General features: G+C 44.7%; 1 protein-coding gene across 4 annotated transcripts in view; it reads left to right on the top strand.

The window, feature by feature from the left end:
* The window catches only part of LOC135916990 (ecto-NOX disulfide-thiol exchanger 2), a 33624-nt gene that overhangs the window by 3621 nt on the left and 4466 nt on the right, over positions 1-25537 (top strand). For all 4 annotated transcript variants that reach the window (XM_065450434.2, XM_065450435.2, XM_070531995.1 and 1 more), the window contains 8 exons: positions 506-678; positions 2379-2514; positions 10380-10586; positions 14785-15018; positions 15754-15966; positions 19839-19945; positions 24382-24502; positions 25051-25280. In XM_065450434.2, coding sequence (XP_065306506.1) covers positions 506-678; positions 2379-2514; positions 10380-10586; positions 14785-15018; positions 15754-15966; positions 19839-19945; positions 24382-24502; positions 25051-25280 — 1421 coding nt within the window. The remainder of the gene's footprint in view (positions 1-505; positions 679-2378; positions 2515-10379; positions 10587-14784; positions 15019-15753; positions 15967-19838; positions 19946-24381; positions 24503-25050; positions 25281-25537) is intronic.

The raw sequence follows: 25537 nt of genomic DNA, 5'->3' as shown, positions 1-25537 counted from the left end.
AATTATTATTAATTAAGTGTTCATTATTGTTCAGAATAATATCATGGTCATTAAAACTGACAATAACATCACTGACAAAATAAACAGTTGAAGCCTTTCTGTACCTGTGCTAGCTCTGATGGATCCTTTACTCGTTCCAAGTTATTTTAAGTGAGTTTAAGTTTAGAAAGAGATAGCAACTTATGTTCTGGTTGATTTAGGAGTCAGAAATGCAATCACATCACAGTACGCATACCAGCTTCACTTCACTATTAAAAAAAAAAAAAAACTTTGGGTGGCTTACGTAAGCTTAATGTTTTACTGTTCAAAAGATAATAGAAAAGCATACATGTTTGATTAATTACCTTGACAATTGGATTTGTATTCAATTCTGTTTTGATGACCCATATTCGAACATGTCTAATGGTATCTTTGGTGGTGTTTATTTTTGGGTGAAGGAAACTTCCAAGGAGCTGCCATGCAGCCATCAGTGCTCACAATGAAAAACTTGCATGCATCTGTATAGGACGTCCTGTGGGAGCAACATTTGGGAGCTTTGCTGCTGGACTGGCTGAAGGAGCAGCTGGCCTCCCCTCGTTGGCTAGCCTTATGGGCAGTCCCGCACCCTGGGGTGTGCCCCCATTTATTGGCCTGCCCGGAGACCATGCCCTTATGGGAGTGGTTTCCAGCTACAGCCAGGTAAGCAAGCAGTAAAAAGAAAAAAAAAAGAGAGATGGCCTTGACAGTTTTACTAGAAACATAAATGCCATGCAATGAGGCATCAACTGGGGCTAGTTAACAAGATGTCGTTCACGGAATAAAGCAGTGTAAACCGAAGATGAGGGAGGACAAGACAAGATAAAGTGCTGACAAAGGCAATACTAGAAACCTTAATGTGTGGTTCTTTCATGTCTCCTAATTGTCGCATGTTCATTTGGCTATTTCCTGCTCTCTCTCTGCTTGCTTTGTTTCGTTTTTATTTGCTGTGTTTAATAATGTGGCTGACCACCACAGGTGCTGTGCATATTACATGACTACCCACGGACTGTAAGAGGGCTTAACAATTTGGCAGCAAAGCAGGTTGTCGACAGTATATACTCACTAATCACATGGTTTTCCATAGGAGACACATGGTATGGTCGTTGCCGCAGTGGTGAATGGGAGCCCGTGTCGCTGTAGTGCGTCACAGTTGAAGTGTGTCCAAGAGAAGCGTTGTGAGTGTTGTAGACAAGAGATTGCATACAAAAATATGGCTGAAACCAGTCGAGGGTTGCAAGGGGAGCAGTACAGTATTTCTCGCAATAAATGTCTCAAAAGGGGCGGAAAAAAAAAATACAGTGGCGTCAAATGCTTAATATTCACTTTAGGGCCAAGTGCATTTTGTTATGTTGTAGAGGGGATTTAGAAACGACCGATCCAATTTCTTGTGGCAACGTGCATGCTGTGTGGTGATTTTTTTCAGCATTTGAAGAAAGCCCGCAAAATATGAAATAAAACCACATGACTGCACTCCTGCGCTATCTTATTGCAGTGTATTGGCACAAAAAATTGGATCGGTAATTCCTGAACTTGGCCCTAAAGTGAATATTAAAAATTTTGCATAATTGATCTTACTTAATTAACTAATTAAAAGGAATATAAATAGTGCTCTAAACAGCGCCACATGACGGCAAACTATGTCATTGGTTTCATTCAGCTGCGGTTAACCACTTTTTAAAAATTGCGTGAGACACCCTGTATATATACAGTTGAACCCAGATATATTGAACTCAAAGGGGATCATGAAAAAGTTAGATATATCAATAGTTTGCTATATAAAATAAAAATTTTATACAAAAATTTTCAAGGGGATTTTACAGCTGTTCGTTTTGCACAATTTTGATATATCCAAGTACAACTGTGCATGTGTGTAGATGTGTGTGTGTGTGTGTGTGTGCATGTGTGTGTGTTTGCACACCGCATTTGCAATAAGATCCTATTGGAAGTCAGCGCTTCATCTTCTGTCATTCTTTCTTGTCATCTATTTGCACTCTTCTATTCAATATGCATTACCAATGCTTATTCGTACATTCTCACATCATTCAATTCACTGTGCTTGTAGCCATAGGAAGGACAACACTAAGAGCACTAAGTTGTTTGTGGTTGCCTTTAGTGTTGTCACTCGTGTGGAAATCAGTGTAGTAAACTGTGAATGATAAATGGCATGGTGCTTGTTTTCATACACGATTTGGAGATTGTATGGAGGGGACAAGAACCTTGGACAATACTTTCAACTGATCACGTTTTTGTGGAAAAATGAATTGTAGAGACATGTATCGCACATGATTTTATGCTAAATGTAGCAGCAGCAGCAGCAGTGAACAGCTGCAAACACTGCAAAGCACTTCACTTCCTTTCAGTGCCCACAGTTTGGTTTTCTAGGACCCCCACCTGAAATTGGGCCTGGAATATTGCCAGCCAGTGTTCTCAGCCCAAATGCACCTGTGAAGGAGCTGCTGAGGTTTCCAAGCTGCGTCCTGTACCCTCCGAAGCCAAGTGAGTGTTCGCCTGCATTGAGAATGGCTTGTCATACCTCGAAAGTTAGTTAATTCTTCTTTACATTAAGGTGTCAGTGCAGTAAAGAAACCTACAGTTGTGCTCTAGGCGCGCAAAAGAAATTATGCGGGTTCCACACACTGTGGGAGTCGATGTAAATGAAGCTTTCTGTGCTGTTTGCTTTGATTGATGATAATTTGCAGTGATGTTGATGGCAAACGTTTAATTTCTTCAATGCTTAATCCAACATGACAGGGGTGAGTCGATGTTAAATATTACTTTGTGTGCACTACTGCTGTTTGTCTGCATAGTACACAGAACACACAAGGGGAGGTGTTTGCTTGAGGCATTGTTGTGCGCTATACTGCGTAACCTCTGAAAGGGTTGAGCATATTCGTATTCATGGCACATCGCATCATGTCAGGAGTATTAAACTTTAATTGAATCGTGGGGCTGTATGTGCCAAAACCACAATCGGATTATGAGGCACGCCGTAAATTTTGACACCGTGTTCTTTAATGTGCCCCTAAATCTGAGTGCATGAACGCACTTATTTCACCCCAGTTGAAATGCCGCTGCCACTGTCGGGATCAAGCCGATGACCTCGAGCGATGCCATAGCCACAAAGCTACTGCAGCAGGCATAGCAGTGTTGATTTGACGTGTGACCGCTTCTGTGGTGTCTGGTGTCGCCTAAACCCTATGGTGCGCTTTAATGCGGCTCTGCTTGTGTACACCCTGTGTAAGTAATCTGGTCGGCAAACTTGCTTGGCGTTTATTTTTCAGAAATAGCAGAAACGTGCCGTGCCATACCTTGAACCTAAATTTATCCAGTTTGCCTCCAACTGCTGTTGCGCCTATAGTAGTATTTCCTTGCCTTCTCATGTCATGTTTTCCCAATCCTCTCCCCCTTTTATGGGAACTGGGAGCAAAAGTGGCAATGTTGTTGTTCACTCATTTTGCGACTGCGTCGGTTCTACCCATTCCCTGTATCCTCTCCCCCCTCCTCTCTACCATACTATCTAGTTTCCCTCTGGATTTGCATGTTAGTAGAAAAGTGAGCACTGCAATTTCTGCAGTGCTTTTGTGGGGTTCACAGATAATTACAGCCATCAAGAGGCTAATGTGGCAATGCCCAGGGAGCTCCAGAGGGCATTGTGCACATTTGAGGTGGTGCAAAGGTCCAAACAAGTTTCTCGCATCGTCTTTCTTCTCTGCCGTGCTCCTGTCATGTATACACATGCTCTGAACCACCCCCTGATGCGGTGTTCCAGACAGCAGCAGCAGCAGCAGTGGGAAAGTCAAAGGAAGAATCAAGGAATGCTTTGCTTTAAAAGACTAGGCTTGAACACATCTGCAGCACTTTGCCATGGTGAAATGCTCATAACATATTTGACTGGTGGTTTCAGAATCCTCCATCAGTGCTTCGAAGGTGGTCCAAGACGGCACGGACCACTTACAGCGCCGTAGTTGCGAAATAGCTACACTATAAGCTGAACCGCAGTATAGCCTAAAAAATATTTTTCAAAAGTTGCTTGCACACGTGCAAAACACGTAGACACAGCAGCCGTGTGTTTCCAAGAATTGAAGCATGCGACCAGGATGTTTGTGCCTGTTTAAACGTTCATGTCCAAGGACCCGCAACAACAAAAAAGCAATAACAAAAATGACAAAGAGGAAAGTAAGTCAGCGACTAATTCTCAGACCTGCCCAAACATTTGAAATTCCCCATGACACTGCCACCAACAGCACACAACTAAAGTAGAACAGTGACTGAGATTTTACACACCTTACAGTGTCTTGTTCAATTTCACAAACTGATCAGTGTGTGTATGATGTCAAATTACACATGGCGACCATGGACGAAGTTGCCGCCATTCAAGCATTGACCGTGCCACTCATGCCTTCACTTTCGTTATGAAGGTGGTTCCTCCGCTTTCTGAGTGCCATACGGTCACTGCAACATGTTTCGTTGACTCGGAACCAATCCGCAACTTTGGTCGACGACTCCTGACTAGACGCACTGGTTAGACCTAGCTGGTGGGGGTGCTGGTTGGCATGTTGTTGCAGGAACCTTGCCCTTGATATGTTTGTACCCGTAGACGATTACTTAGTGATTAGGCATGTGAAGTAACTCGAGAAGCAGTTGCCAAAGAACGAACGCTTTATTGAAGGTTAGTGTTGCTTTTATAGTCCTTATCTTATGACGTCAGCCGCAGCCACTGCCGATTCACAAGAGGCATGGCCGGTGAATCTAACAAACAAATACGTGTCAGCGGCGCATGCTGATTCACAACAATTCTCCCCCCTTAAGGAGTGAAGCGGTCCGGGGGCCGGGGCTTCCGCTTCGACCTACGCAGTGTCACTTCAGCCCGGTCAGTCACTTGCGGCTCGCTGGTAGCAACCTCGGCTTCGGCCCGCCCGTCTGACGGCGTTCGAATGTCGGTGCCTACTTGAGCCTGACTGTGACTGCTGTCGTGTCCTTGAGACTGTGAGTCTGCCGCTGCGTTCTGGCTGCCTTTAGTCGTTGCTGCTTGCACGGGGGCCTCGGGTTCCATCTCTTCTCCTCCCACGCTGGTCCTCCTGGTTTTTAGCTGGTCGAGGTGGCGGCGATGTTGCTCCCCATCTGCTGTCTTTACCGTTGCCATTCGCGAGCCTTCGGTGGACTCTAACGAGCCTGGTTTCCATTTGTCACCCACTCCGTAGTTCTTGAACCAGACGTCTTTGCTCAGCGGTTGGCCACTGTTGCACGCACCTGCAGAAGGGAATGGTCGTGACACGACGTTGTGCAATAAAGAACGTGGCTGATATCCGAGAAGCATAGAAGCTGGGGTTTGCCTATTTGTCAAGGGAGTGCGCCGATAATGCGAAAGAATGTGGTCCAGCCGAGCTTGCAAACTGCCGCGTGTGTTTTTGTTTAACCCCTGTTTGACAGTCCGTACTGCTCTTTCCGCCAGGCCATTAGACTGCGGTTTGTAGGGAGCTGTCCGCAAATGAGCGATGCCATTGCGCTTCATAAATGTCCTGAACTCTTCACTAGTAAACTGCGGCCCGTTGTCCGTTACCAGGGTCCTCGGCAAACCGAACCGGCTGAACATAGTTTGCAGTGCTTCAATTGTCTTTGCCGAACTGGCGGTCTTCATGGCGGTAACCTCGATCCATTTCGTATGGGAATCAACCACGATCAACAACATGTTACCTTCCACAGGACCCGCAAAATCGACATGGACCCTAGACCATGGCTCCTCTGTGTCCGGCCAAGGCACGGGTTGTCGGGCAGGAGGCATGCTGCCCCATTCTATGCATGTTGGACACGCGTTCACCAGCTTCTCAATGTCCCGATCGAGCCCTGGGTACCAGAAAACAGAACGTGCCAATTTTTTCATAGCCGTTATCCCTTGATGTGCATCATGCAGCATACGCAGCATTGACTGCCGCGCACTTGTTGGAATAACCGCTCGATGGCCCCATTACACAATTCCATGGCTGTACGTCAGTTCGTCTTTCCTGTGCATGTACACGCGCAACAGCTCCTGAGCCGGTTGCAAGTACCGTGGCCAGCCATTCTGAATGTAATTGCGGACTTGCGCGAGGTCGCTGTCGTCAACAGTCATTTTAGCCAAGTCACTCGCCGACAGAGGACCGGTATTGAGGTGATCGGTCAGAAGAACGTACTCACGAGCGTCATCTTCTGCCGCCTTAGTGTTGTTATGCTCCTGCCGCACCGGTAAACGGCTGAGGGTGTCTGCAGGAATCAACGTCTTTCCTGGCTTGAACTGGATTTTGTAGTTGTAGGCGCTCAGCAAGAGGGACCAACGCTGAATCCGGGCAGCGGCCATGGCGGGAACGGGCTTGTCGGGGCTGAAAAGGCTCAGAAGAGGTTTGTGATCTGTCACAAGCGTGAAATGATTCCCGAGCAGATATTCCCGGAACTTTGTAACCCCGAAGACAACTGCCAATGCCTCTCTTTCAATTTGCGCGTAATTACGCTCAGCAGCTGAAAGCGTTCGCGACCGGAACCCAATTGGTCGATCTTGCCCATTTACTCTGTGATATAGCACTGCGCCGACGCCACACGACGACGCATCGGTTTCCAAGATAAGCGGCTTACTTGGATCGTAGTGCGCCAAGAACTTAGCTTCCTCTAGCAGCCGCTTTGTTGCTCGGAACGCGTTATCTTGTCTCGCTCCCCACTGCCAGCGCGTGTTCTTTCTTAGCAGTTCATGCAGTGGCTCTAGAACAGTAGCCAAGTTTCCCAGAAATGAGTGGTAGTAGGTCACGAAGCCCAAAAACGCCCGTAGTTCCGCAACACCGGTTGGCTTCGGCATTTCCATTATTGCAGCAATGTTGTCCATCTTAGGTAACAATCCGTTCGTATTTATACGATGTCCCAGAAATTCAACTTCTGCTTGTCGGAACTTGCATTTCTGCGGATTCAGCTTCACACCGTGTTGCCGGAAACGTCTGAAAACTTCACGCAGCGTCTCACAGTTGCCGCGTTTCTCCGCGACTACCACATCGTCCAAATATACTTGAATGCCCGGAATGCCTTGCAGGATGCCATCCATACGTCTCTGAAAAATCGCAGGGGCAGAGGCTACACCAAAAGGAAGCCTATTAAAGCAAAACAGGCCTTTCGGAGTGTTTACAACCAATATCTTCTTCGTTTCCTCGTCAAGCGGCAGCTAACTGTAAGCATCCTTCAAGTCGATGGTGCTGAATACTTCACCACCGTTTAGGTTTGCAAAGATATCCCTTATTTTTGGCAATGGGTACTGCTCCGTGACACATGCAGCATTTGCGGTCACTTTAAAATCACCACACAACCGAATGGAACCATTCTTTTTGATAACGGGAACCAAAGGTGTGGCCCACTCCGCACTGTCGACAGGCGAGAGAATGCCATGCTTAACAAGCCTGTCTATTTCATTTGACACTTGCTCCCGCATTGCATACGGCACAGAACGTGCTTTGCAGAACCGCGGCAACGCATTTTCCCGCAACCGCAAATGGACTGCGGGGCCATCAATTAGCCCTAGACCTGGCGTAAACAAATCGCCGAACTCCTCTAAGAGTGCGCTAACCAAAGTACTGTCAGGGACATTTTGCTCACCGGAGGTTTCCTCGCCGAGAATGCTTAAGACGGGCCTTCCGCTACGCTCAAATGCGCTGATGACATCTCGCCCGCACAAGTTCGGGCCATCGCATTGCAGTACGGTTAGAGTGGCATCTAGGGTCTTTCCCGCGTACGCGACCGGAAGTTTCAGCTGACCCCTCACGGGCAGCTTGCCAAGAAAGCAGGACAACTTCAAGGACGTCTCGCGGATTGCAGGCCAGGCATTCCGATGCTTGCAGTATGTTTTCCACGTAATGATGGAGACAGGCGATCCGGTGTCCACTTGCATTGTCAGCGGAATTCCGCTCCAGCAGAGGGTGCGAACCACAGGCTTGACCAAGTTTACCGACGTAGTGTACAAACTCATTAGACAAAGTTCGTTGCCATCGCTCTCTGAAGAATGCTTCTCACAAAGGGCCACCCTTTGTTTCCATACACACATCTTAGCTAGGTGCCCTTTACGTCGGCAGCGAAAACACTCCGCCCGGCGAAACTTGCACTTTGCTGCCTTGTGCTTAGTGCTACCACAGCACGGGCAAACGACGTCTTCGCTTGGTCGAGAAGTGCTCGGATGAGTCTTGTGGTAATACGGTTGACCTTGCACCTTGCTCCTCACGGCATGGACGTCGCCATAATCCTGTGTGCTCTCCATGTGATCAACGTTGAGAGCTGCCATCTCTGCTGCTAACGCTATATCTTCGGCTTCTTTCAGCGTCAGCGAAGGTCTGGCCAAAAGCTTCCGACGAACGCCGGCATCACGTAGACCACAAACAAGTCTGTCTCGTAGCATCCTGTCCCGCGCTTCGCCAAAGTTGCAACTGCAGGCCTTCTTCCGAATTTCCACAATGAAGTCCTTCGTTGACTCGTCGGGACGCTGGCATCTGGTGAAGAACTTGTAAGACTCCGCTATTTCGTTGCCCTGTGGCGCAAAGTGTTCTGCCAGCAGTTCAAGCAGCTTCTCATAGGTAAGGTCCTGAATCTTCGCCGGCGCGCACCGTACCGTTATTATGCCGACTGTTGCCGTGCTTAAGGCTGCCGTTAGCAGGGCTCGTCGTTTCTTCGAGTCGACGATATCATAGGCTTCAAAGTAAGACTGCAGACGCACCTGGTAGGCATCCCAACTGTCTTCCGTTTCGTCGAAACCCGGTGGTCCGGCGTGAGCCGCCATGGAGCAGGCACGGCCCGGTGGTGGGCAGCCTCGTCGCCACTGAAGTAACTCGAGAAGCAGTTGCCAAAGAACGAACGCTGAACTGAACTGGCTGAACTGACAGCAGCACATGTGAAGCGGAGTTTGGTTTCTTGGACGATCAGCTGCGGTAAATGCTGTGAACACCTACCAAGTTTGTTAATGTGTGTACTGATAGGAACGGTGGAAGCTCGCATGTGAACATAAAAGCCTAAACACTGCGCACTGAATTTGTGGAACACCAGTTAAACAACGCCAAGGTTGCACGCATGATATCTGCGCTTCACAATGACATGCATTGCAACAGGCGTACACGAACTGAAGTCATGTTCACTGTGGAGCGCACATCGCTGTGGCAGTGCAAAGGATTCTCCGTCGCCTAGACAACCACCTCACAACCCCCTCCGCTACGATCGCGCTGCCACCATTTTGTTTTTTCTTTTCTGTTTTTGCTTCTTCGTTGGTTTATCCATGTCACCTCCACCTTCGCATTGTTCTTGTTGCTCTATCCTTCCATCGGCCAGCACACCTCGCTGAAAAGCACACTTGCTGCCACACTTTGTGGGCTTTTTCCATGGAAGCCGCATTATAACCGGTATTTCATCTCCTGTGGCTGCACTACAGTATAAGTGGTGCACGTATACGTGGAGTCCTATGGGAGGGTAAACAGGAGTTGGAAAAGGCCACGTTATAGCTGGTTCTTCAAAATAGATGATTACATTATAAGTCATCTAAGCAAAATGAAGCACCAGCAATGCTATTTGACTTAATTTTTCTTGTAACACATATTTGAAGCTGTCTTGCACGACCATAGTATCATTGCCAAAGTGCTGCAAAATGATGATTTGAACATGCAATCAATAAAGTCGGCACTGCAATGATCCTCACTCTGCATGGTCAATATTTATGCATAACTGTGTCCTTCGAAACTTTACACTAAGCATTGCACTACGTGTGTTTTCCTTGTCAACATGGGGTATCGACAAGAAAAAGCTGAAAAAAAAAGCACACAGTATAGCTGTACTTAAGTATTTGAACACTTTGCATGTGCGAATGTTTGAAAAACACAATGTAACATACTGTAAAAACCAGAATATAAGGTGGACTAGAATATTGGTTGACCCCCCAAACTTTTATTATAGAAGTGTGTCCAAAAGAGCTGTAAGAAATGACCTGTATACAAGACAGGGTTGACTTTTTGTGCCGTTTTCTATTTTTAATAGTTCTGCCTATATTACAGTCCATACGGTACATTAAAAGCACAAAAAAGTGTGACTACATTTTTTTGTACACAGGTGACTTTACCGTTGTGTTTTCAAACATTCTGCACAGCTGCCATCTTGTTCGGACAGCAAAGTAGCCTGCATGGTTTTGACTACAATGTTGTCTTCGTGACGCTATTTTGCCAGCTTCGTCAGAATTGGAATGAGACTAAACATGTCCACTGTTCTGCTTTGTTGTCTATTTGGCTGTCTACAGCTAGTATTGGAACACAGCCCATGTATTAATAAATGTGGCGCATATTAAGCACCTGTCTACTGCTGGCATGTGTTCTACTTTGCAGATATGCCACCACCAGCCACGCGAGACCGACCCCCAGGCTGTCGCACAGTGTTTGTGGGTGGCCTGCCTGAGAGTTCTACGGAGGAGCTGGTGCGGGAGGTGTTCCAGCACTGCGGCACTATCACCACTGTTCGCATGAGCAAGAAGAACTTTTGCCACATCCGCTTTGAGACAGAAGAGCAAGTGGATCGTGCCATTGCCCTCTCTGGTCAGTTCACTATGAATAAAGAGAGAGAGAGAGAATGAAGAGGAAAGGCAGGGAGGTTAACCAGATATGAGTCTCCGGTTTGCTACCCTACACTGGGGATGGGGGATAGGGGTTAGAAAGATGACAGAGAGGAAAACGCTAAAAAAAAGGAAAAAAAAACACGCACACATGGAGGCACACACACAAAAAGGCGTTCCAGTTAAAGTCGTTCACTCAGGCCGGTAGATCGCAAAAAGCGCAATAGCGCTTGCACGGCCGTCTTCTGTGACGGTAGGTCCTTTCGATGTTGTAGAATTCTGTTTTCGGATAGCGCTTGGTCGTCCAGTTTGTCAAGTTCGTGGCGAAGGCATGCCCTCTGTGTACTGTACTGCGGGCAGGCACACAGAATATGGCCAATTGATTCTTCATGGCCGCAGTGGTCACAGGTTGGGCTGTCGGTCATCCCTATGCGGAATGCATAGGCTTGAGTAAAGGCAACGCCCAACCAAAGTCGATATAAAAGCGTGGCGTCTCTACGGCGAAGCTGTGATGGCGCTCGAAGACTTAATGTTGGGTCAAGTGAGTACAGTCGCGTGTTTCTTAAATGTGGCTCATTCCATTGCGACGCGGTGCACTGCCGAGCAAGTAGGCGGAGCTTCCGTGCTGCGTCAGGTCTAGAATGAGGAATCGGGACGCAGCGCTCCTCAGTATGGGCTGAGCGGGCAGCGTGATCCGCCCGTTCATTGCCGATAATCCCGCAGTGACTTGGAAGCCACTGAAAGGTTATCTCATGGCCTGCTTCACTTATATGTTGCAAAGTCTCTGTAATATGGAATATTAGTTGCTCGTGTGGTCCACGTCGTAGAGGTGACAGTAGAGACTGCAGTGCCGCCTTCGAATCACAGAATATTGTCCATTTATGTGGTGGTTCATCACCAATGTGATGAAGGGCAGTAAAGAGCGCTGCGAGCTCTGCTGCCGTCGATGTTGTCGCGTGGGTCGTCTTAAACTTGATTGTTGTAGCTTTCGCCGGTATGACGATTGCCGCCGCGGTGCTACTTGGAAGGACAGATCCATCAGTGTAAATATGCGTAGAATCACGGTAGTTCTCGTACAAATGTAGTAGCGTGAGTTGTCTAAGGGCTGGCGATGATAGATCAGCTTTTTTCGAGATACCAGGTATTGTGAGGTTGATTTTTGGTTGAGCGAGGCACCATGGAGGAATCGAAGGTCTCGCAGCCGGGGTAAAACAAGCTGGCAATGATTCGTCATATGCGTTTATCGTCCGGCTGAAAGATGTGTGTGGTCTGTCCGCTGTTAGGGAGGCCAAGTGGTGACGAGGAGTCCTGGTCAGATGCCTTATATGGGTCCTGAGCACTTCAATTTCAATGTGGGTCTTGACAAGGTGATCTCCAGCGATTGCTATCGTAGCCACTGTTGAAGCACTCTGAGGCAGGCCTAGACAGATCCGGAGCACTTGACCCTGAAGACTTTGTATTGTGCGTAGATTTGTTTTGCCAGTGTTGTTTATTGCTGGCAAGCTGTATCGCAGTAATCCTAGGAAAAGCACCCTGTACAGTTGCAACATCGCACTTGGCGACATTCCCCAGGTCTTGCCAGCGAAAAACTTGAACAGGTGGCAGATGCCTGTTAACCGTTTTTTCATGTATGATACGTGTGGGCTCCATGACAAGTCCCTGTCGATTATTACACCTAGGAACTTGTACGATCGGACCCGTCGTATTATTTGGCCATTTATCATTACACTGTAGTTGGCCATGGGTTTGCGCGTAAATGGCACTAGTGCGCATTTCTCTGAGGAAATTTCCAGGCCTCGATTACGAAGGTAGAGAACAGTTTGTGTGGCGGCTTTCTGGATTCTCGCTCGCAGCTGTAGGCGTGTTACTGCAGATGCCCATATGCAGATGTCATCCGCGTACATTGATACCCTGACTGTGGCTGGCACGTGCTCAAGCAGAGCAATTAGTGTTAGATTGAATAACACGGGGCTAAGTACACCGCCCTGGGGGACGCCGCGGTAGCTATAATGTAGAGAAGTATGGCCTTCCTCCGTGCTTACAAAGAAGGATCGCATGGATAGATAGCGGATGTTTCAATGGATACTATGAATAAAAAATTTAATTTGGTCAGCGCGGTGACGAAACGGCGCTGTTTTGGCAGATGCTGTCAAGGCATTGAATATGTAGGGCAGTACATACCATGGAGGAAAAATTAGCAAGGTGCATGTCTCCAAATATGGAGGACTCGGGCAGAAAGGGTCCTATTTCCGCTCCATAATGTCGAATTTGCTGAAGTAAGCTTCATTGGATCACAGCCATGTAATGCGACGAAGCATACTAATAGTGTAACGAACTTAACGCTGGGCAGGGAAGCATACTGCCTGTGGCCGTTTGTAGTCGAAAAGAGGATCGCTACATTTCTTCAAGAATCATGCAAAAGGCCTCCCGGTCCGATACATGCGCCCCACAAGAAATGCATGCCACTAGATCTTTTCACTGAGTGGCTCCGGGCATGGAATTCGTAAATTGCAGCTTTTCACATTCTCAGGAGACTGTCTGAGACATGCAGAGTTTTCTGATAAGTTTCAGATAGGCATATATCATATTTAGAATTATTGACATATTGCAAACTGTTTCATGATGCCCTTCGAGTTCAATATATCTGGGTTCGACTGTATCACTTTCACTATGAGCTGCAGCGTGCAAACCATGGCTGGACTTCCCTACCAAGCTGGTGGCGCTGACTTGGAGTGCTCTCTAGAGAAAGAAAGTGGAGAAAGTTTAACCATTCTAGGAACGTGCATATTCCTGTGCTTTCTGTCATCTATTTTCTTTGTGGAGCAATTATTTTACACTGGTCCGCTGAGCAGCTATAGGTTCGTTTGATTTACCTGCACCACTGGGAACCAGTTCACAACAGTGCACAGGAAGTTAACAAATTGTGTAGCTAGATTTCTGTAGTGCAGGCACAACGCAACACTCTAAACGAATGCCGAGGCACAGACACTGTGCTGGCGTTATGTGTAAGTTTGAGAGGTTCTGAACAGCAGGCATCATTGGCTTTTGTGACGCTACGCTTGCGTAAACACGGCAGACGTGCACAAGTGGGGTTTTAACTGTGCCTGTGCTCGTGTGCTGTGTCGTCTGCTGCACTACTGCTTTGCGTCTTTATGTCTGCACCAACTTTAGTACGGTAGCTAGCTGGGCGAATTGGTACATCTGTGTTGTTATTATTACAGAATAGTGTTTCATCACTCTTCTGTGTCCCTGTTTTTAGTGCATGCTGCAAGTACTAATAATGCACCGGCAGTAGAGAGGATGCAGCAAAATTGTAAACCAGCCCTGCACCTTTAGAAATGGATGGCGTGGTTCAGAGGACACCATTGCTGTACCAATAAAACGAATGGCTGCAGCACCTGGTGAACTGGTTCAGATGGTGCAAGTGAATCGAACAGGCCTATATCTCTATCACACACAAAAAAAAGGAGAGTGAAAAAAAACCAGAATAGTTACCAAGCTAGGGCAGCAGTTTGCCATGATGAAGCATTCTGTGCTAAGGGCTAAGCACGTCCATGCTGCTCAGTGGGCCAGTGTATTATAGTAGAGATGACTGTTGGGCTAGTTGGTCGTCCATATTTGAAGTAGTAGCTTAGCGCAAATAAAACCACAGACACAAGTCTGTCCGTGGTTTGTCTGTCTTCCTTGTGTCCGTGGTTTTATTTGCGCTAAGCTACTACTTCAAACAGTGTATTATAGCTCTACGAAGAAAGAAGACAATGGAAAGAAAGGGGGTATGTGCATTGGTGGAATGGCAAAACCCTCTGAACATTTTTCTAGAGAGTGTCGCATGTTAGTGCCACTCGACCGGCAGAGCACTCCAGCCACGGCTTACATATTGCAGCTCATACTGAACAAGATAGTACAGAACGCTCTGTGATAACATTCGTGTCCACTTTTTTTGTTAGGTATACTTAAATTTTAAGTCTTTGATTGTGCCTGAGTGTAGGTAGTCTCTTACTCAATTTTTTCTTTTCTTTTATAAGCATCTTAGTGGAAGGAAAGGTGTTTGCTTTCTGCAGAAACACAAAAAAAAGATATTCATGTTTGCATATTCAGTATGCCTCTTATCACCTCCAACCATACCAGCGAGGTGACGCGCCTCAGCAATAATCAATTGAATGCTAATTTCACTGGTCCAGGGTACCGGATGAAAATTCGAGACCAAGAGGAGGCTAGCCACACTGGACGGCTGCACGTGGACTTTGCACAGGCACGAGATGACCAGTACGAGTGGGAGTGCCGCCAGCGAGCCTTGCAGCGTGAACAGCGCCACCGCGAGCGGTTGGACCGTGAGCGGTTGCGGCCGCCTTCGCCGCCGCCAGTGGTCCATTATTCAGACCATGAGGCCCAACAGCTCACTGAGCGTCTGAAAGGTAGACAGCTGCGGGGCGCCTCTGTCTCTGTGGCAGAGAATGTGTGGATGTGCTCTCTGTATTTATTCTTTCTCTCAACTTCACCTATTTAATTTGACATTAGAAGGTTTCTTAAATAATGTGGAACTTGTAAACCTTGTGGTCTGACTGCACCTAGGGTATTGTGGTAAGGTTTAGTTTTAGGAATAAGCTTTCAACTGATCCCATATTCCTTGCTTTATGCTTGTCAGCTGTATTGATTTATGGCTGGAAAACAAACCTTAAAAAAACTGCATACGAAGTTAACAATATTTTAGCTGCATTAAGAACTGCATAGATAGTGGCACACCTGTTACATAATACTGATTTAGTCGCAGCTACAGGGCACCAACAAAGTCTGCGCATGTGGATGTCCTCCTTGCGATGACGTAACTGTAGTGTGACTGAGCTGCGCGTCGTCCCTGGAATGCTAAATTGTAGATGAAGTCTTGAGAGCAGCTTACTGTGATCGTTCAGACTTCTCAGTCGGTACAAGATAACTCACGATGATCAGTCCACAGATGACAAATACAATAGGTAAACACAGTTTCACGTTTTTATATTCTTGTGTCGTTTTCTGGTGTACTTATCATCATGAAATGAACATCTCTTCTGAAGAGACAACAATGCACATGTGTATGGAGTCACGAGCTTTTGACTGTTTAGCTTTTGTGCCTGCAGTTAAGAATAGGTGGCTGACTGTGCACTATCTTGCAGGGGACGAAAGCTTCCAGAAGGCAGTGCAAGTGCTGACGGTGTGGTTGGACCGTGGAGAGTGCACCAAGCGCAATGCAGGCCAATTTTACTCAATGCTGCAGACAGCCAATGGTCACATCCGCCGCCTACTCCAAGAGAAGCAGGACCACCAAGAAGCGCTGGACAAGGCCCGCGTCCTATTTGCCCAGAGGCTCCAGGGGATCCTTGTCCAACGTAAGTTGTATGTTCGGTGGTCGTTCTTCTTTCACACACGCTGTGAACTTACTATAGGGGCCTGAATACTTAAGGTAACAACGAAGGATTTTTTCACATTTCAGTGCTCACTTGTTAGTGCATGGACTTTACACAGAGATTGCAATTTGCAGCCAGATTTGTATGTTATGTATTTGGCATTTATGCTTGACCAGCTTGCCTGGCAAATGTGGAAAACACCCACTTTCAGCAAGTTATGTAAAATGTCATTGCTATCGGATGAAAGAAAACAAAAATGTCCTGCCTGTCTGCCTGTCCTGTGCAAACTACAATGTACTAGTTATGTCTGTGTTGTCTTGACAGCAGTAATATTCAAGTGTTGTTGATAGGAGCAAGGTATTGGGACAGCCATCCTAAAGGTTCACGCACAAGTAGAACTCTTTCATTAAAAAACGTCCTGCTTTTTCATGAAAATAAGCCTAGTACTCATGTGCTTCCTCAGTAAGAGCAGTATGTTGCATTGAATCAGCTCTGACCCATATCTTTTTTTAAAAAGAAGGGAACTAAAAACAGTGCGTCTAATGAAATCAAACTGAAATGAAACTGAAATCAAATCAGACAAAACTGAAAATCATTAGTCATACTTGTTCATTTTCCAGTCCACATGTATAGGAGAACTAACTGCACACATGTTAAAATCGACCAGTCTATGTCCTACTGAACATCTTGGAGAAGCATTTTATTGTTTCTTTTTAGCTTAAAAATTTAATTTCATAAGATTGCCCAGACATGCCAGGAATGGCGAGATTGATCAAATGCTCTTGCAGCTATGTTGCACTAACTGCCACATAATTATTTTCAATAGGAAATGCTTGTAGATGCTGCATTGCATCAAAAAATGATTTGTGTGTGTTCTGATATGACCAGCTTAGAATATGCGCATACTTCAAGCCAGTGTACTTTAGTCATGCACTTGCTGCTGACGTTGTAGTATAATACTTTGGCCTTGCTCCTTTCTGTTGGTAACGAGAGGTAAGAGTAAGCTTTTAGGTATTTCTGACAGCACTGTACGTTGTTGCTGTGTGAGCCACATTGCATGAATTCACCTCTGTTCAGCAAAATTTGTAAGTACGTGAAATGACACTGGCATTCTGTAGCACGGCAGCTCAGCAATGTTGGCACCTGCACCTGTCGCAAGGTAAGTGAAAAATGCAGGTGCATTTTCATTGCACTGATAGTTGTCAAACGAGACAACATATTTGGAGTATGCATTACCGAGCCAACCACTGGCATGCACAGTTCTGGACATAAACTGCATGCAATTAGGTGACCTGCCTAAACTGAAAGCGCGCCATTTGCTGTAAAATATCTGTTATGTGCGGCATCCATTAGCTTGGAATCCACATACATAGCGTGCATTGTTCACGCAGTACATTAAGCTTCCACAAGGGACGTAAGACCTGTTGGGCCATACGGAAGCCACATATGCTGCTGTGAGCGCTTAATGTTTCAGGTTACCGATAGACAAAAAGCAGCACAAGAAAGCACAAAAATGCTGAGCCAGCACTGCTGTCAGTTAATTTTGCTGCCTTCTGTACAGTAAGCCATCAATAGAAAACCAGTTTTATAACCATTCTGCTTCATGATACACAGGAACACAATGACAACAAATCAGCAGCAGGTCAAATTGCAGCCAAGATATAGTATATTATTGGTGCTGAAGTAAAGGGGCACTCATTGCTGCAGGCACTTATTTCACACTCATCACATTTTTACATTTTTTAGGTGCCTTCACAGAAGCGGCACATAATGCATGTTTCCCAGTTCTGAAAAGGCCAATAAACTGAACATAAAGAATGCAAACTGAGCAGCACGCACCATCATACTATATTTTTTGGCAAAGAAACAGTGCGAACATGCGGGTACTGTGTTGCAGACTCACGGTTTTAACAAATCTAGTGCTTGGTATAATGGCATTTGTGGTTTGTGACAACCTTAAACTGACTTTTGGTGTAGGTATAGTGTTTGTGTCATGATTTGTTTCGAGATAATATCTTAAGTGGGCTCTTTATTTCCCTATGCTCGAAACGACTTTCATGTGCTGTTGCACTCAATGTGCAACCTACATTGTAATACCAGAGTTCATGTCAGAACAGGATTTGGATTGTGCTGCTGATTGGCACTCTGCTTCAAAGTGATGGAGAACGGCTTCTTTTTGTTCTCACATTGATAAGTAGCACCCTCATTCTTGGTTTTATCCTAGCTCCTTAGCATAATTGTTGGAGCTAACTACCTCTGAAGCAATGGCCAACCTGCCCTTTTCTATGCAACACTGTCCCGACATTCATTGTTAATACATATTATGTGGCACAAAACTTTGTGATCAATCATCATAACCTTCTCCGATTGAAACAGAAAAAAGTTTCTCTTTGTCAGTGAGAAGGCATGCTTATTCAAACAGTGAAATGTAGGAATAAATGCAAGTTCTTTTTCTTTTCTTATTTATTTATTTATTTATTTATTTATTTATTTTGTACACCAACAACATATGGACTTTTGTAGCAAGTCAAACAGACATTCTTATCATACGAGAAGGAGAAAAAGTTGCTCCAAATTGACAACTGGAATTTGCGTTACTTACAGCAGCATTTCATTGTTTTCTAGCTGAGAGCATGCATGAAAGTAAGGAAATTGTAGTGATGCCTATGGTTGTACATCAAGCATAGCGTTGTGCGAGGTAGTCAACAGCTCCAGTTGTCTTTCTGGTGCTTACCAATTGTTAAGACGTGGGATGACTGCAGGCAAAACTCGCACAGAAACCACCATCATTAGTCAGCTATGCATAGTGCAAATTGGTACCCCTGTTTACCCATATTCAACCCTCTGTTGTAACAATTGCAGCAGTACCATAAAGACCAATTTAATGTAATACTGACATGCATACCATTTCATGTCTTGTTTCTAGGTAATGGGCCGATGTAGTGCCTGCTCTCTTTCCCCGCATTCCCACAAACAGGCCTCAACTTAATATAATTGAATGTAAGACAGCATTGCCTCTTGGCCAGAAAAAGTACACTGTGCTTCAAATAATGCTCCTCTACCATTCCTACAACTTCGGAATTGCTTGAGAGGCATGTCTATATTCTGCCATCTTTGGGCAGATGCTGTGAGTGCCAGGTTACAAAAGTTTTGAATGAGAATCTATGTGGAGCATTGCTGACGCAGTGTGACTACCTCAATCAAAAGGCTGTGTTGCTTTTTTAGTTTATTATTATTTATTCAATATACTGTCAGCTACTTGCATCTGATACACAGACAAGGTTCTAAAAGTCACAGACGGCAGGAGCACCCTTGATTATTAATTACAACAAGAAAAGCAAATGCACAGAAGAGCTAGCAGTAAAGCATAAAATTAGTGTAAATAGACACATGCAATATAATGTATGGCAGTGCAATGAAACAACCATTCAATGCAAAGTACAAAACCACATGCACTGAAGTAATGACACAGAAACATCTTGAAATATATAAATTTATTTAGAAAGTTCTGGAGTTGAAGTTGAGAAGAACAGATTGGAGGAACATTTAAGTATATGTAGAGTTGGTCGTTGGAATTTCCTATCTTATGAGGTGATGGTAAGTGTAGACACCCTTCTGCCATCCTCTTATACCTGGTCTCTCTCTCTCTCTCTCTCTCTCTCTGCTCCACTTCACTCCCCATCTTTCTGTATTCATTCTTTTTTCTTTCATTTTTGTTTATCCTCATAACATCATTTTCACTCTGTTCCCCCCCTTCTCCTTTCAACCCTGCCCAACGTCCCCACCTGCTCTTCTTTGCCCACTGCGGCTGGCATCTATGAACCATTTCCCTGCTTGTGATCTGCGATGCTTAGTGGGACAAATTGAGAAGGTATTTTCCATGGCCAGTCATCAGAAGGTTTGGGACCATTTCACCAAAGCCCAGCGCAAGAACATTGATACCTGGCGCAAGCAATCTGAGGTAAGCGTGCGCATAGCTATATGATTATGCTGAACACTAACTTGTCCTAGGTCGGTAAAGCCTCAGTTGGCAGTAGTGTCATGAAATAACTGTTTGAAAGTGTGAAAGTGTCAAAAGGCACATAGGCAGAAAGGGATGCAACACAGCAATAGCATGAAAAGGTGGGCAAGGTTTAAGCATTCTTAAAAACATGACAGATGCACATCATGCCTCAGAATGAAAGATACTTAAAAAATATGTGAGTGATGATAAGATGCAGATCAGTAGATGTGAGGCATGTTGGATTAACACCAGACTCGTAATATATCATGTTTGCCCAGGTTACCAATAGAAGCAGAAACTTTGAAATATCTTGACAGACATAGACAGACCTTTGTAGCGGGAGAAAAAAGCAGTCCTGGGGCCACATTTTCATTCAGTCACTTTTGGGGATATCTCTTTCAATGCATATTCATTGGATAAGCCAGCGGGCAGGATGTCCTCCTCTTCATGGAGTTGCTACACTGCATGTCACATCACGCAAAAGTGAAAAGATCCCCGAAAGTAACTGACCAAGAATGGAGCTGGTGATCTCCTGACATACCTAGTCATAGGTATTGGGATTCTCTTGAGAAATCCCGACTCTTTTAGAAGCCCAAAACCATGCTGGATATGGAAATTTAACGATAATGCTCGACAAAGCTTTAGGTATAGTTTATGTGGGATAGACTGCAGTTAGATCTTTCTGGCAGTTAAGTTTATTCTGCAATACATCGAATCAAGCTTGCAAACATTATGTTTGCATGGATGGTTTCAAAATAGCGAGGACATAAATTTCTTGCAGTATATTGCTTTCTTCAGAAATTACTCAAGGAGTCCTTGTGACTTTCTTTCCGGTATCTTTCAATCTTCCCAGCAAATCAAAGGCTAGAAACAAAAATTGTAGAAATTAATAAAATCTGTCCAAATGTCTGGCCTAGTAAGATAAAACATGAGATATCTGTCAATGTTAAGCGATAGAGAATAGTTTAGAACCACAGAAAGTTGAGCTAGTTATAGGGATTCATTGTGACACAAGATAAGGCATGTAGACACGGACACAAGAGAACCAGACAACACAAACGCTGGTGTTTGTGTTGTCTGGTACTTTTCTCTTGTGTCCATGTTTTCACACCTTACCTTCCGTCACAGAGTATAGTTATTGCTGTTTGTATATTGTACTACATTGTTGTTGTGAAATTTTTTATGCATTCTGATGGTCAGAAGGTAGCTGAATTCATGGTGGCATTAGGCCACCTTTGATAGAGTTTTCATGCTATAACAGGGTATTAGAGAATGCTTACAAGTATGGTCCCTGTGCAAAGTCAGGTATTAAGTTGAGTGGGACGTTAGCGTTACTTCTTTAGTAACTCTTAGAATCACATATACTTTTCTATGCCTTGAAAGTCTGAATGGATCGTGCCCGAGATGTATCTGGCAGTGATCATTATAGGCATTGCTCAGCTCAATATTGGCAGTAAATTTACATTGTATGCTTTACACAATATTATTCTTCTTTAAGTAAAGGGATCGCAGGATCAGAAACTGATTTTCTTTATCTTTGTTTTCTTTTTTTGTGTATGTGTATTTGTTATCTGCTGCCTTGTGTGTATAGCATGAAGCTTTGTGTATGTGTTTGTGTGCATACCTATGTGCTTACACTAAACGCACTGCTTGCACTGCAGTAGGTGATTTGCCTTGTGTGACCTATAAGGCATAACTAGATCAGGTAAGCTATGGCCAATTACCTTCTGCTGACTTCCACAGTGAGTGTGCATGGTTGGGTATTTGCATGTATGTTAATAGCCCTGTAATCAAAACACACATAAGCCCTTTGAAGCAGTTTCTATGTCAGTGCTGGCATTGTCAATTCAGCAAGTTGTGTTGCTTTGTCTTCGGGGAAATATAGAGAAAAATGTTTGGTTGAACTAGATTGGTAGAGAGTGCTTATGGGGAAGCAAATGGGTGACTTTTGCCAAAAAGCTTGGTATGTCAGAAAACAGCATTAAACTGAAACTTTAGATGGCCGCACCACCTTGAAGGTCGAGCACCGCCACATCGTGATGTCGTAGAATGCGGAATTATCTATGCAAAGGTGCTAAACTAATTTACAAAATGCAGAGAGGTAAACTTCACTTGAACATTGCATTGCATTCGAACACGAATGTGTCGGAGACATTGTGTCAGCAAACAAGAGAAAAATTTAATATCATGTGCCTTTTAACAGTGCTAGCAAAAGATAAGAAAAGGGTGCACAATGTATAGCCCCCCCTTCCACATGCCTTCATCCGCATCATGCATCAATCAGATTCAGGAGGCACATTCATCAGGCACTTCAGCTTCTAGTTATGTGATCAGCTTGGTATACCATCTGTTTGTTTGCTGTGGCACCTCAGTGGCTTTTGTGTCCTCCTGTTGAACACGAGGTTGCAGGTTCAACTCTCGGCTGCCATGGCCACATTCTATTCTGTGGAATGTGGCCGTCGCGGCTGCATTGCAAAGAGGGAGGAATCTAAAAACACTCGTGCGCAGTGCTTTAGGTGCACACTAAAGAACCCCTGGTGGTCAAAATTAATTCATAGCCCCCACCCACCACTACTGCATCCCTCGTGACCCACGGTGCAGCTTGTAGATTATGAGTGTTTGATTTCGAAAAGGTTTTTAAAAAATAGCACGCCAGAATGCACAATACTGCCTGTTCAGCTGGATTACTTATAGAAGTGGACATTTTTTGCATCACAAATTTCAGCATGCCATTCCATAATTAACACGTTCCAGTGATTAACATTTAACTATATTAAAGCACATGTTGACATTGCCTTGAGGTGCTCATTTCTTAATGGGAATCCATTTAGTATTACTCCTGAGACTAACAGGAGTTTTGAGATATCTTTCCCTAAAATGTGCCATGATATAGGTTGGTATACACCTTTTGCCCACAGTGTATGAGGGAGGCTTTTCAAGGAAGCAATAGGTGAAACAGTGTAACAGGACAGAATTAGGAAATTGGTGCTAGCCTTGAGGTTTCTGCAAAATAGACAACTTCAGCATAGTCCAGCTTCTATTCTGCTGTTGCAGCTTTGAATTAAACAAAGCACAGATTTTATTTGTGAAACTCGGTTAAATAACTATAATTGGACTTTGTTGTTCTAGAAATGTCGTGCTGTTCAAGTAATCCACCTGAACAGGTGGAATTGCACTATCTATCCACCAGGCAATTTTTTTTATATCTGAGCAAAATAAATGTTAAAGAACAGGTGCAATATTTAATGGTGTTTTATGACTGATGGGGGGCACTTGGCACAGCAGATTATGTGCCATTTGTTGAGTGAGAACCTAACTTAGTCTACGGAACAATAATGTGTACTGCATGCCAAAATTCGTAGAAATACCTTTGTGCCTTTCTTTTTGCATATACCTCTTTAAACCATTTTATAGCAAGATATAGTGCATATAAGATGGGTGCTATGATATATTTTGACTAACAGCATGCTTGACTGCATTAGTTGCGGTGTTTGTTTGCATTTCATTAATGTTTGCAGTTAAAACGCAGATGTGAAGGGCCTTTAAAGAAAACAGTTTGAAGTATGTATTATGAGAAAAAAGTATTCTGAAGAGTAGGGAGGCAGCCTCTCCGCAGTTAGCACTGTGCCCCCCTGTTTCATAGAACTCCTATGTCTTGCTAGTTGTGTATTATAGGTCTCTGTAGACTTTACTAGCTTATACCTGCCATAATATATCTCACTGTTATCCAAAACAGATGATAAAATGAGACCTATGTTCAAAATCTTATTTATTTATTTATTTATTTATTTACTTATTTATTTATTTAGAATACCTTATAGGACCCACGGAAAGAGCATTGAGTAAAGAGGGTAAACAGTAATATAGAAATAAATCGGCACAAACATATCAGAACATTAAATATTGTAACTTTTCACTTGCTGTCACTTATGCGGCGTGTATTACGGTCGCAGCTATAAGTTCACAAGCTAGGAAATTTCTTTTAAAGAAGTAGCTGCAGTAAAAATTTAAATTTTGTTTGCCCGAACTTGGGCTGATTTTAATTTTAAGACTGCCTCCTGTCTTTAGTATGGCTACCTACTAAGTGCAGGCTATATGTACATGTACCCATAGTAAACCTTTGTTCAGGTGCAGTTGTTTTCGATGTAGTTGTGCCCAGTGTAGATCTTCTGACTGTACGTAATTTGTTCTTCTGAGCTTGGCACAGGAACTGCAATGTGGTGTGATAAAGGATTGTGCAGATGTACAAGCTCTGGTATTACGCTCACGTGTGTGTGATAAAGGATTGTGCAGATGTAAAAGCTCTGGTATTACGCTCACGTGTGCTCTCATGGAAGCAATTCTCATGTAAAGATGGCTGTCCCCTGATTTCATGTCCTGGCCCCTCCTTGCAGGAAATCAAGTCTGCGCACTTGGCTGATGTGTTGGACAAACGCCAGGAAGACGAGATGGATCTGAGTGATGAGGACGAGCCACCGCCTGCAAAGGCAGCCAAGATATCGGAGAGTGGCTCAGGTAACAACAGTCTCGTGTCTTTGTCGGTGTTGCACTGTCGATAACCAGTCTGCACGGGTTCTTGGCAGTGTCGTTGCCTGCTTTTTAAGTTTCCCAATGCCTGATTGTAGGTTGTGCGCGTCACACATTGAGGCGCGTCACACATTGTGAACCCCTTGTGGTCTCTTTTGAAAGCATTTTTGCTAAAAGTGGGCCTGACCTCCACCTGTCGTTGCAGGTATATAGCCACTGTCTCTGGTACACTCATTCTTTTTTCTCTCTTTTTGTGTGGGTTGTAGAAGGTTACCTTTGTGGTGAATTGGTATAACCGAGTTTTCACAGTTGACTGATTGAGTCCTCGCAGTTTCTGTCAGGTAGGTTAAATAATGAGGCCCATTTGTGTAGAAGCAGTTGAGTATTATTGCACTGTGAAACCTGAAACCGTGAAAGTATTTTTTCGTTTTCCATTTGTCTCCTAGGCTGTTTCATATAAGGAGGGCTAAAACAGTCGTCCACTTTCGTACCTGATTTCTACGAAAAGCTTGAGTGCTGTCGCCTTCTGCATGCAGAAGGTGATGGCAGCAGTGCTCTGGCTGCAGAAGATGAATCGGCGGCAGCGACGCGACTGGCCCTGCAAGAAGAGTGCGACTCCCTCCGGTGCCAGCTGGAGGCATATCGCAATGAGGCGCAGCTCCTCAAGGCCGAGCAAGAGCAGCGTGACCAGCAGCTGCACTTGCTCCAGCAAGCCTTGCAGGGCCTTCAGCAGCAGCGTGCACGGGATTTCCAAGAACTGGAAAAAGTGAGCAGACACCTGCTGCTTCTCTTGCAGGAACACACAGTGCAGCTGCCATATATTGTCACAGTGCACTGAAGGGAGGACAGAGAGCAGCACGGTACAGTCAAGCCTCGTAACAAAGTCGCATCCTACACAAAAATATATTCATTATATACGATATGTATTCGTAGTAAGCATAAATTCATTACATGCTGATATTAGCCATAAACATTTTATATTTACTTCGTAAAATGCGATAATCCATTGTTTATTGCTGTCGA

The sequence above is a fragment of the Dermacentor albipictus genome, chromosome 1 (assembly GCF_038994185.2).
Source record: "Dermacentor albipictus isolate Rhodes 1998 colony chromosome 1, USDA_Dalb.pri_finalv2, whole genome shotgun sequence".
NCBI lineage: Eukaryota > Metazoa > Arthropoda > Arachnida > Ixodida > Ixodidae > Dermacentor > Dermacentor albipictus.
Note: the sequence above shows the minus strand (reverse complement) of the source record. Positions and strands in the feature narration are given on the sequence as shown.